Consider the following 12,735-nt stretch of genomic DNA (forward strand, 5'->3'; position numbering starts at 1 on the left):
AATCCAGCTCTAAGTCTTAATCTTTGATGTTCGACCCCAGGCAAGGCTGAGGGTGACCCCACCTGCGACAGACCCAAAGCCCAACCGAGGTGTCCAGGGGGAGCGAAAAGTCCCCCCCAGACCTCCATCAGCTTCCAAAAGCATCCGCAGTCAAACATGGAAGGGAAATCGTGGTTTTACTTACTACCCAGCTTCAAGACAAGTCCTGCAGAAACCGACCGCCCCCTCCTCCCAAAACTGTCGGCTGCTCCGGAGCGGCCAGCTCGGCCCCACTAGGAGCCCTCTCGGTTAATGCGAGGGTCTGGCGAACGGCCCCACTAGGAGCCCTCTCGGTTAATGCGAGGGTCTGGCGAACGGCCCCACTAGGAGCCCTCTCGGTTAATGCGAGAGTCTGGCGAACGAGAACTAAACGGAATGCGGAGGGAGGCTTGGGACGGAGAAACTGAGGCAGGGTCGTTCGGGGCGAGAGCCGGGAGAGGCAGAATCTCCCGGCTGCTTGTTTACCGGGCGCTCTCCCTCCCCCCGCCCAATCCCTGCAAAACCCGGGTCGCCAGGCCTGGCTGGGGGCGGGAGGGGTGGGATGGAGGAAGATGGTACTGTTGGTGCCCGAGAGGCCTCACCCCCCCCCCACGGCCCGGGGTGGGGGGCGCACGGAGCCCCGGCTCGCCCCAGCCCCTGCCCCCAGAGGTCTCCCGGCGGCAGGGGAGGGGTATCCGTCAATCCCCGCACCCTCCGTCCCGGGGCGGGACCGGGGGGCGGAGCGGGCCGGTGACCTGCAGTGACGCGAGCCCCGCCCGCTCATATAGAGGCGCCCCGGGAGCGCAGGGACCGTGCTTCGCCGCCGCCGCCGCGTCCACCACCCGCCTCGCTGCCGCAGTTCCCAGCATCAGCACCAGCGCCGCCGCGTCCACCATCAGCGCCGCCGCCATGCGGGAGATCGTGCACCTGCAGGCCGGCCAGTGCGGCAACCAGATCGGAGCCAAGGTACGCGAGGGACCGGGCCTGGGGAGGCGGTCGAGAGATGCGGAGCGCGGTCCACCGAGCTCCGCAGAGCTCCTCCACCATGGGCCTTTTGGGGAACGGGGCCCCCCAGGAGGCCAGCACCCCAGGGACGGTGGGGAAGGGCGCAGGGGGCAGGGCCAAGCTGGGAACAAAGAGGCCCATGGGGGTGGGGCCCAGGCTTCTGTCCGCTTGCCACAGCTGGCCTCACAGCTGGCCCACTGTCCCCTTCACACGCACAAAGAGACCCCGCCCCTCCCCACGGCAGCAGCCAGGGAGCGCTGACCCCAGCCCGCTGGGCTGCGGTGGTGAGTCTGCTCCACCCCGCCCCCACAGCTCCCTTCTTGCTGCCTCATCCTCGTCCGCCCACTCTGCCTCTAGGTTCCACACTCACCTTGCCTGGGGGACAGGTGGCAGCTAGGGAGGTGAGTGGGGGTCCTGAGCCCAGAAGATGGAGGTGGGGCAGACCTGGCCACCGGCTCCACCTTCTTGGTCCTTACCACCGCCCTCCCCCCCCAGTTTTGGGAGGTGATCAGTGATGAGCATGGCATCGATCCCACTGGCACATACCATGGGGATAGTGACCTGCAGCTGGAGAGAATCAACGTGTACTACAATGAGGCCACAGGTAAGGGGCAGGGGGCACCTGCCAGAGTGGGGGTGGCGAGGGCCTGGGAGGGGACAGGATACTGGCTCCTGGCGCTGACCAAGCTGCTCTCCATCTGCTTCTCTGCAGGAGGAAATTACGTCCCCAGAGCTGTGCTGGTGGACCTCGAGCCGGGCACCATGGACTCTGTCCGCTCAGGTCCCTTCGGCCAGATCTTTCGTCCTGACAACTTTGTGTTTGGTGAGTCACCATCATGAGACACAGGCAGGGAAGCCCCCACTCCCCAGATTCTTTCACTTCCACATGCTTGGTGAAAATTCTTCACCTAGCATCTAGACTCAGGAACCCAGAGGCCAGCGGGGAAAGCGGATACACAGGCCACTGTGGGAATCCAGGGGAGGCGCAGGGTAGGGAAGGCTTCCCGGAGAAGGTAGCATTTTAATTTAACAGTATGGACCTGAGCCAGACTGCGGTGTTCAAATCCCTGTTCTGCCACATCATGCAGTCGACAAACACTTATTAGCACCTACTGCATACCAGGCCCTACTGTGCCCCCTGGGAATATAGCCAAGAATAAAACAGATAAAGCTCTCTGCCCCCACCCCCAAGCTGGTGGAGGGAGCTGGGAAGAGAAGAGAAATAAGTCAAACTCAGCCACTGATTGAGGCATCTTGGTGATTTTGGACAGGCCCTTCAATCTCTCTGTGCCCGTCTCCTCATCTTTCAAACAGGGATTATACAAAAACTTACTTTTCAGGATGGTGAGACTTAAAGCCACTAACACGTGTAAAGAACTCAGAACAATGCCTAGCACAGAGGAAAAGATAACTAAGCATTTGATGTTCTGTTGTCATTTTTATTATCATTGTCACTATTAATGTCTGCAGCCTAAAAGATGAATAGGACTAGGGTTGACCAAAAGGCAATGAAGGGAGGAAAGGTGTGTAAGACAGAAGGAACAGCATATGTGAAGACAGTGGGCACATTTGCAGCCCTCAGATTGAAGGGGCCTGCACACTCTGAACAACCGTGTAGGAAACATTTCCTGGTACCTCTAGGTCAAGCTAACTGCACATCCCCACCTGACATCAGGCCCCAGGCTCCCCCTCCCCCAGGCCCCTCCTCCTAGTACACAGTAGTTTACTCTGGAGTCTAGGGATTGACGGGACAAGCTATGTGACCTTGGACGAGTGACTTCCCCTCTCTGGTCTGTGCAAAGATTCAGGAAGATAATGATGGTCATGCGTGGGTATGACGCACAATAGATCCTCAGGAAGTGGCTATGGAAAGACTAAATGAGGTTGACCAAGAGATGTGAGGGATTCTAGGATGATTATGGGTGGCTCCAGTCGGGCCAAAAAGATTCTGTGGCCTCTGGTAGGTGAGGCAGGGGAGGTGGTAGAAAAGTGTGGACTCAGGAGCCAGACCACCCAATTCAAATCCTATTCTCTCAGAGGAGGTGACATTGAACAGAGACCTGAAGAGTCAGTCAGGGGAGTACCTGGGGTTAGAGCATTCCAGGCAGAGGGCACAGCACGTGCAAAGGCCCTGGGGCAGGACCAGGCCTGGTGTGTTGGAGGAACAGTGAGGAGGCCCATGTGGCTGGAGCAGAGTGAGGGAAGGGGAGAGAGGGAGGAGGGGAGGGCAGGGAGGAGATGGGGGCAGGTCGTGCAGGGCCTTGTAGGCTGTAGGGAAGATTTCGGCTTTTATCCCGGGGAGGTGGGAATCCTGGAGGGCTGTGGACAGAGAAGGAACAGGACCTGACTCAGGTGCTCACTGGTGCCCTCTGGCTGCTGCAAGGAGAACAGACTGGGGGGAGGCTGTGGGAGGACCAAGGCAGAAGCAACTCTCCTGATCCAGATGGGCAATGAGGGGGCCAGACCAGGATGGAAGCAGAGGAGGGGGCAAGAAGAAATGTTACCTGCTCACAAAAATACCAGCCAATATTCTAATCCTAATCCTTGTCCTCTGGAGCTTGCATTCCCCAGTGAAATTACAGACAATAAACATGACCAATTAAAAAAAAACAGGTTTATCACTTCTGCGGAGGGTAACGAAGTCCTAAAGAAGGGGAAAGAGGGAGCCATGTAGGTATCTGAGGGAACAGCATTCCAGGCAGAGGGAACAGCATATGCAAAGGCCCTGAGGCAGGACTGTGCCGGGTGTGTGGCAGGGACAGCAAGGAGGCCTGTGTGCTTGGGGCAGAGTGAGCGAGGGGGAGAGAGGGAGGAGGGGAGGGCAGGGAGGGGACGGGGCAGGTCATTCAGGGCCTTGTGGGCCGAAGGGAGGATTTAGGCTTTTACTGAAAGATGAAAGAACTGGGGTGATTTTGAGCTAAGGCAGAACATGATTTAGGTTTTATCAGAATCCTTCTGGCTGCTGGGTGAAGGGAAGCAAGGATGGAACCCGAGAGAACAAGTCATAATAATAACAATAATAATAGTAATAATGATTTTGTTATTATTATTCAACTACTAGGATGGCTGGGAGCGGGGTGGAGGGTGGGCTTTCCCCATATCAGCCTGGGTGTCCCCTCCCCTTCCCTCTTCAGGCCAGTCTGGAGCCGGCAACAACTGGGCCAAGGGCCACTACACAGAGGGTGCCGAGCTGGTGGACGCGGTCCTGGACGTGGTCCGGAAGGAAGCCGAGAGCTGTGACTGCCTGCAGGGCTTCCAGCTGACCCACTCGCTGGGCGGGGGCACGGGGTCCGGGATGGGCACCCTCCTCATCAGCAAGATCCGCGAGGAGTTCCCGGACCGCATCATGAACACCTTCAGCGTGGTGCCCTCGCCCAAGGTGTCGGACACGGTGGTGGAGCCCTACAACGCCACCCTGTCCGTGCACCAGCTGGTGGAGAACACAGACGAGACTTACTGCATCGACAACGAGGCGCTGTACGACATCTGCTTCCGCACCCTGAAGCTGACCACGCCCACCTACGGGGACCTCAACCACCTGGTGTCGGCCACCATGAGCGGGGTCACCACGTGCCTGCGCTTCCCGGGCCAGCTCAACGCCGACCTGCGCAAGCTGGCCGTGAACATGGTGCCCTTCCCGCGCCTGCACTTCTTCATGCCCGGCTTCGCGCCGCTGACCAGCCGGGGCAGCCAGCAGTACCGGGCGCTGACGGTGCCCGAGCTCACCCAGCAGATGTTCGACGCCAAGAACATGATGGCCGCCTGCGACCCGCGCCACGGCCGCTACCTGACCGTGGCCGCTGTGTTCCGGGGCCGCATGTCCATGAAGGAGGTGGATGAGCAGATGCTGAGCGTGCAGAGCAAAAACAGCAGCTACTTCGTGGAGTGGATCCCCAACAACGTGAAGACGGCCGTGTGCGACATCCCGCCCCGCGGCCTGAAGATGGCCGCCACCTTCATCGGCAACAGCACGGCCATCCAGGAGCTGTTCAAGCGCATCTCGGAGCAGTTCACGGCCATGTTCCGGCGCAAGGCCTTCCTGCACTGGTACACGGGCGAGGGCATGGACGAGATGGAGTTCACCGAGGCCGAGAGCAACATGAACGACCTGGTGTCCGAGTACCAGCAGTACCAGGACGCCACGGCCGAGGAGGGGGAGTTTGAGGAGGAGGCCGAGGAGGAGGTGGCCTAGGGCCGCCTCCATCACTTCACATCAGCGCCCTGCTAGGATGCTGACCTTTGACCCCCCAAGAACCCCCTGCTTCACCTCCCAGCCTGACTCCCCTCTGACCCTACAACCTTGCACCTCTTCCCCGGCCAACCTTTGACCCTTGAGCCCCACTTTATCTCTGACCCCCCTTGAACTCTCCCACCTTGGACACCCCCATGAGCCCAGCTTCACTTCTGACCCTACAAGCCCCACCTTTAACTCCATGTTCCCTCCTTCACCCCTGACCTCTCCACCCTTGACCTCCCCACGAGCCCCATTGCACCCCGCAGACCTATAAGCCCTGGTTTACTTCAACTCCTCCCTCTGAGTCTCTCCCTTCATCTCTGAACTTGCCTCACCTTTGACCCCACAAGTCCCACCCGCCCTCTGAACTGACTACCTTTCTGGCTTCCATGACCCCCCATTTCCTTCCTGAATTCACTCCCGTCAGCTCCCGCCGACCTTGGTTTTCCAGGGGTGCTGCTGGGGGAGAAAGAAGCCCTGGAGCATGTGGGCAAGAGAGGCTGCTCCCCGACCCTCCCCCCACCTCACCCTCAATAAATTAATTGTTGTCCTGCCGTGTTTCTGCCGAGTGTACTTTTCATCATCCTGTAGGAAGGTCACGTGAGGGCTCCTCCCTATGGGATGGAGGTGGGTGCTGAAGGAACTTCTAGTCTGGGGGTGGGGAGAGGGCAGAGATTTCAGAGTCAGACAGACCAGGCTACGCCACTAACTCAGCCTCTGGTGTTGAGCAAGATGCTGGCCCACTCTGAACCTCGACTGGCTCACCTGTAAAATGGGCTCATATGTTTCCCCCCCATGCACCACCTCAAGGATGTTTGTAAGGACTCAAGGGCACAGTACCTGGCACTGGGTGGGTTCTTAGTGATGGAGATGCTGCCACTCTCTGTGGGGCATTTTGCAAGAATGGAAAGCTGGAGGGGGGAGTCCCTAGGGAAGGAAGCTGGGTAGTTGGCAGTTGGGGGTAGTGCCCGAGGGGCAGTCCTGCCAGAGTCACTGATATGTGTGAAGCACTTTGATGGCCTGGCACATGCCTTATCTCATAAACCTCACACCAACACTGTAAGATCTGAACTTTTAGGGAATTCCCTGGCGGTCCAGTGGTTAGGACTCCTCGCTTTCACTGCAGAGGGCGCAGGTTCGATCCCCAGTCGGGGAACTAAGGTCCCACAATCTGCACAGCGCGGCCAAAAAACAAAGATCTGAGCTTTTAGAGAGACAAAGTATATAAGTTAGCTCTTGCTGAGTAACAAATTACCCACCCCCAAAAAAATATAGGGGCTTAAAACAACAGCAGTTATTTATTTTGCTCCCAACTCTGCAATTTGGGCAGGGCTTGGCAAGGCAGCTTATCGGTGCTCCCTGTGGCATCAGCTAGAGAATCCTGCTGGAGGCTGAGGGATCTCCTTTCAAGGTGGCTCACTCACATGACTGCCAAGTTGATGCCTCGGGGCTCAGCAGGGGCAGGTAGAAGGAGGGTGTCAGTACCTTTGCATAGTCTGCTTGGGCTTCCTCACAGCATGGTGGCTGGGTTCTCCAAGAGCAAACATCCTGAGAGAGCAAGGCAGAATTCATTGCATTTTTCTGACTTAACTTTAGGGGTTGCTTGGTGTCCTGAGGACTCCTAATTGAGGTGTTCACAAAGCCCTGTTTAGGTTCAAGGGGATGGACTACAGACCGCACCTCTTGAGAGTAGAGTGGCAAGATTCTAGAAGAGCATGTGGGATGGAAGATACAGCTATGGCCAGCTATGGAAATTACAAAGTATCTTGTCCATGGTCCCATGGCTATGAAGTGGTGACCTGGTATTCAAACGCTGGCCGTTTAAGTCTAGAACTCTGATTGCATTTTATCCGCCAGGGTTCAGTGCAGGGACCATTCTAGGCATATCAAGCAGAAAGGGATTGGATACAAGGATTTAGGAGCTTACAACGTCGTTGGAGGGGCTGAGAGAGGGGGCTATAGGCCGGTGCTTAAACTTTAGCAAAAGAGTCACCAGGACAGCTTTGAAAGAACGCAGTTTCCTGAGTTCCACCGTATAGTTTCTGATTCAATGGTGGGGGGGGGGAGACTTTGCATTTTTAACAAGCTCCCAGGTGATGCTGCCTGTGAGCCCACCTTTTGAGCAGCCCTGGAATAAGTTGGAACAGCACCCTGGGAGCTGCTTCTCTGCACGGTGGAGATCAGGAGGCTGCCACCGGAACTGTTGAGTTCAGAAACACTGCCCAACGCCCACAAATCCACAGAGACAGGTCCGCTAGAGGGCTGAACAAAAATTAATTAAAGTGAATTTAAAATAATTTTAAATAATTAAACACACACACAGAGTTCTGCCTCACTTCTACCTTCCAAATCTCTCATGAGCGTTTCTCATTGGTAGAACCTAATCTGCATCCAGAACCAGAGCTGCAAAGAAGTCTGGGAAATGTAGTTCCCCCCTCCCCCAGCTTCTGGTACAGAGAAAGGCCAACAAGGAGCGAGAGAGAGAGAGAGAGAGAGAGAGAGAGAGAGAGAGAGAGAGAGAGGGAGAGGGAGAGAGAGAGAGGGAGAGGGAGGGAGAGGGAGGGAGAGAGAGGGAGAGAGAGGGAGAGAGAGGGAGAGAGAAGGAGGGATGCTGAGAGCCAATTAACTTTTTCCACCAGGCTCTTCGCTGGACCACCAGCCCCAGATGGGGCCCCAGCCCCCTCCCTGGGTCCCATTTCAGCCAGGAGGAAGGAGAAGCATGGGGAAGGCAACCTGCGAAATCCAGCCTGCAGCCACCGTCATCTCGGCAGGCCCAGCCCAGCACTGGGCGGTGGGGCAGAAAGACGACGAACTAGGCAGTGAGCTTGGCTGTCTTTATTATCCCAAACCTAATGTGGCCCCAGAAGAACTCCCTATTCTGCCCAACTAAATCCCCTTCGCGGAGAAACCGCACCTCCTGTGCGCTCAAATCCTGCGTCTGGAAGTCAGCCTGGACTCATTGTTTTCTGGGCCCGGCACATTCTTCTTATCTTTTGCTGAATCTGATACCGACCAGGGTTCTTGGCCTTCCCCAATCAATAGAAATTGACTGGAGCCCAGACAAGAAATTCAGGCAAGGCTTTATTGGGGCACCTGCAGCAGCAGGAGGGAGCGAGAACAAACATTAGTTTCCTTTGCTTGTTCACTTGCTGAGCAGGGGTGCAGGGGGGCGAGCTGGTTCTCTATATGGGGTGAGGGTAGCGGGGTGTGTCCAGGGGGTCGGGCCGGAGCAATGGCTTAGGTGGCTTGCCCACCCCTCTGGTGGTGTTGAGTGCACGGGGCATGCCCAGTACCTTGCTTTTGCTCCCAACACCCTGTTTTTGCTCCAGGCTTTCCAAAAGTGGCAGTTGGGTTTTCTTGGTCTCTTTGCATATTTTGGGTCCAGAATTTGCCGCAACTGCACATGTACTGAGTTATTTTTAGTCCCATATAGTTTCCCTGTATTTTGTTGCTCAAAGAGAGGTGTATCCAGGGCCAAGCACTGCAGCAAAGGGTCCCAGGTCCCAGCCTGTCTCAAGTCGAGTTGTCTCTGTCTCCAAAATGTAACCTGGGGACTTCCCTGGTGGTCCGGTGGTAAAGAATCCGCCTTCCAATGCAGGGGACGCAGGTTCAATCCCTCGTAAGGGAACTAAGATCCCACATACCACAGGGCAACTAAGCCCGCACGCCACAACAATTGAGCTCGCGCACCTCAACAAGAGACCCTGCGTTCCGCAAACTGCAGAGCCCACGTGCCCTGGAGCCTACGTGCCACAACTAGAGAGAAGCTCGTGCGCCACAAGGAAGAGCCTGTGCACAGCAACCAAAGATCCCACGTGCCCGCAACTAAGACCCTATACAGCCAAAACTAAATTAAATAAATAAATAAATAATAAAATAAATCTTAAAAAAACATCTATCCTGAATTTGACCCCCTCCTCTCCAGCCGTCTATACTCTGGTCTAAGCCACCATTGTTGTTCACCCAGGCAATTCCCCCTCATCACTTCCCTGGGCTCCCTGCTGCCACCCCTGCCCTCTGCAGTGTGCAGCGTCCTCCTACAGCAGCCAGAGAGGCACCTTTATATGCAAATCACAACCCTCCCTCCCGCAGTTCCCATGCTACTCAGACTGAAACCTAAACTTCTCACCTTGGTCTCCACTCGCTGATGACTGATGATGACAACCTCATCCCCCTCCCCTTCCCTCCCTAAGCTGAAACTACTGTGGCCTTTATGCGCTTGATCATATCAAGTTCAATCCAACCTCAGGGCCTTTGCACATGCCGTTCCTGCTCCTTCTTTCCCCCGAGGTGCACATGACTGGCCCCTTCTCATCCACAGATTTCAGTTCAAAGGACACCGCCTCACAGCAGCCTTCCCTGGCAACTCTAAATCGTATCCAGTCACTCTGCCTCTTTTATCTTGTTCCGTTTCCCTGAGAGCACCTACCAGTAACTCAAATTATCTCGTCTATTTGTAGATTTGTTTCTTTATCTGTCCCCTGCCCTACCCACCGGAATGTAAGCTTCAAGGAAACTTAACTACCTTGCTCACCACGTGCGTGCGTAGAACAGTTTATACCACACAGATACTCAGTAATTCTTTGCTGAATGAACAAGCAAATGAATCCACGTGTTGTGAGGTGTATTGTTTTCCTCTTTTTTTTTTTTTTTTTTTTTTTGCGGTACGCGGGCCTCTCACTGTTGTGGCCTCTCCCGTTGTGGAGCACAGGCTCTGGATGCGCAGGCTCAGCGGCCATGGCTCACGGGCCCAGCCGCTCCGCGGCATGTGGGATCTTCCCGGACTGGGGCACAAACCCGTGTCCCCCGCATCGGCAGGCGGACTCTCAACCACTGCACCACCAGGGAAGCCCTTTTTTTTTTTTAATAAAGATGTATGAAGTTTATTTATTTATTTATTTATTTATTTATTTATTTATTTATTTATCGTCTGTGTGGTGAGGCTTGTGGGATCTTAGCTCCCTGACCAGGGATCGAACCCAGGCCCTTGGCAGTGAAAGCGTGGAGTCCCAACCACTGGACCGCCAGGGAAGTCCCTGTTTTCCTCCTCTTAAAGTGAGAAAACATGGGAATTCCCTGGCGGTCCAGTGATTAGGACTCCTAGTTTTCACTGCTGAGGGCCCGGGTTCAATCCTTGGTTGAGGAACTAAGATCCCACAAGCCACGCGGTGTGGCCAAAAAATTTAAAAAATAAAAGTTTTTTAACTATAGCAAGAAAACAAAGACACAGGGAGATGGAAGGTGGTTTCTAAGACGGCCCTCCATGATGCCCGTCTTCCCCCATTCATGTGCTTGTGTGATTCCCTCCCGTTGAGCGTGGGCTGGACCTGAAGCTTGCTTCTGACCAACAGATGTAATATGGCACCAATGTGGCAAAGGCGATGGGATGCTACTTCCAAGCCTGTGTTACAAAAACCTGTGACTTCTGTCTTGGTGAGCTCTCTATTGACTTCTCAGCTTGCTTGCTAGGGGGAAGCAAGAAGCAGGTTGGTAAGGTCCACATGGCAAAAACTGAGGGTAACCTCTGACCAACAGCCAGCAAGGAGCTGAGGTCCTCTGTCCACAATAAAATGAATCCTGCCAACGGCCACATCGTGAGCTTGGAAGTAGATCCTTTTTCAGTTGAGCCGTCAGATGAGACCACAGCCCAATGGACACCTTATTACAGCTGAGAGACCCTGCAGCACAGGATCCGACTAAGCTGTGTCCAGGATCCCAGCCCCCAGGGAAACTGTTAGATAATAAATGTGTGTTCTTTTAAGCCACTAACGTTAGGGTGATAGGTCACACAGCAATAGATAACTAATACAGAGAGGTCAAATGACTTGCCTAAGGTCACACAGACATTAAAGACCTAAGTCAGGTCTTGAACCCAAGTCTCTCTGACTCCAAAATCATTCTCTAACCACTTCACTGACCCATCTCCCATAATCATACAGAGAACATATCAAAAGCTCCGTTCAGGTTTGACCACATACTAAATATTTCATGTGAATTCTCTCATTGAACCCTCACAGGATCTCTGAGGCAGGCACCATACTTACTTGTTACAGATGCAGAAACAGGGGGACTTCCCTGGTGGTCCAGTGGTTAAGACTCCACACTTGCACTGCAGGGGGCTCAGGTTCAATCCCTGGTCGGGGAACTAAGATCCCGCATGCTGCACAGGACAGCCAAAAAGAAAAAAAAAGATGCAGAAACAGGGACAGAGAGGGTCCCACTTTCACTCAGGGATGTGAACTCTTCCTTTATCCTCATCCCATGGGTTTGCCATTGGATTGAATTGGAGTAAATTTCAGAAATGAAGAAGGATTGGGGATATCTCTGCAAATGCTGTGCCTGACTTAGCCCATTCAGGCTGCTAACAGAATACCATAGACTGGGTGGCTTATGAACAACAGACGTTTATTTCCCACGGCTCTGGAAGCTGGAATTTCAAGATCAAGGCACCAGAAGATTTGGTACCTGGTGAGAGCCTGCTTCCTGGTTCATAGATGGCCGTCTTCTTGCTGTGTCCTCCCATGGTGGAAAGATGAGGGAATCTCTCTGACGTCTCCTTTATGAGGACACTAATCCCATTCATGGCCTTCACCCTCATGATGTAATGATGTTCCAAAGACCCCCACCTCCTAATACCATGACCTTGGGGGTTAAGATATAGCACCGGGAGTTCCCCGGTGGTCCAGTGGTTAGGACTCTGCACTTGAACTGCCGTAGTCCCAGGTTCAATCACTGATTGGGGAACTAAGATCCTGCAACCTCCTCAGTGCAGCCCAAAAAATAAAAAAAATTTTTAAAGACTTAGCATGTAAATTCGGGGGTGGGGGAAGAACACAAACATTCATTCTATAGCAAGGCCCAAGAGTATGAGAAGGGGAGAAGGATGCCCCGGGTACTCTCCACCCCTGATCCCCAGCCCTGTCTGAGATCCAGCTCCCCTTGGAGAGAAAGGGGGCACCGAGCTGTGTTCAGCCTCGTGCACCTATGTCTTGGCTGGGGGGTTTGGAGGTGTGTGTGTGTGTGTGTGTTCACATGCTGGTGCATCTGCTCACCTCTTCCTCCTCAGCATGAAAATGCCCTCGCACCCACAGTCATGTGGACATGCACAGAATGAGAATCCCCAGTCATCCACATCTTCACTCAGCCTGATGGACTAGACACAAATTCCTAGGCACACAGACACGGCGTTCACCCCCAGATACCCCAGGACGTGGCAGGCCACATGTGGACTCATGCAGATGCATGCCTATATCCGCACAGATATTCTCAATACCTAGACACAAATTCCTAGGCACACAGACACGGCGTTCACCCCCAGATACCCCAGGACGTGGCAGGCCACATGTGGACTCATGCAGATGCATGCCTGTATCCGCACAGATATTCTCAGTACCTTGCAGGAGCCCGAGGAGGCTTGCAGATTCCTCTGTATTTTGACTCTCTGAGTCTGTCTGTGGGATTTTACGTGTAGGTCCAGG

General features: G+C 54.5%; 1 protein-coding gene across 2 annotated transcripts; it reads left to right on the top strand.

The window, feature by feature from the left end:
• Nucleotides 1–834: 834 nt before the first annotated feature.
• On the top strand, nucleotides 835–5,807 carry TUBB4A (tubulin beta 4A class IVa). 2 transcript variants are annotated; one of them, XM_033854537.2, is made up of 4 exons: nucleotides 835–984; nucleotides 1,519–1,627; nucleotides 1,736–1,846; nucleotides 4,158–5,807. In XM_033854537.2, exons 1-4 carry the CDS (start codon nucleotides 928–930, stop codon nucleotides 5,213–5,215), a joined length of 1,335 nt encoding a protein of 444 aa, XP_033710428.1. In that variant the 5' UTR covers nucleotides 835–927; the 3' UTR covers nucleotides 5,216–5,807. The 2 variants fall into 2 exon arrangements, with proteins under 2 accessions (XP_033710428.1, XP_073659445.1); XM_073803344.1 differs by lacking the exon at nucleotides 835–984 and adding an exon at nucleotides 1,410–1,424.
• The last annotated feature ends 6,928 nt before the right edge of the window (nucleotides 5,808–12,735 follow it).

The sequence above is a fragment of the Tursiops truncatus genome, chromosome 3, assembly GCF_011762595.2.
Source record: "Tursiops truncatus isolate mTurTru1 chromosome 3, mTurTru1.mat.Y, whole genome shotgun sequence".
NCBI lineage: Eukaryota > Metazoa > Chordata > Mammalia > Artiodactyla > Delphinidae > Tursiops > Tursiops truncatus.

Bases quoted from the DNA above. Each gene is read 5' to 3' on its own strand.
- TUBB4A (XM_033854537.2), top strand. From the start codon at position 928: ATGCGGGAGATCGTGCACCTGCAGGCCGGCCAGTGCGGCAACCAGATC. The intron at 1,628-1,735 runs GTAAGGGGCAGG...GCTTCTCTGCAG, and splicing joins GTACTACAATGAGGCCACAG to GAGGAAATTACGTCCCCAGA. The intron at 1,847-4,157 runs GTGAGTCACCAT...TTCCCTCTTCAG, and splicing joins TCCTGACAACTTTGTGTTTG to GCCAGTCTGGAGCCGGCAAC.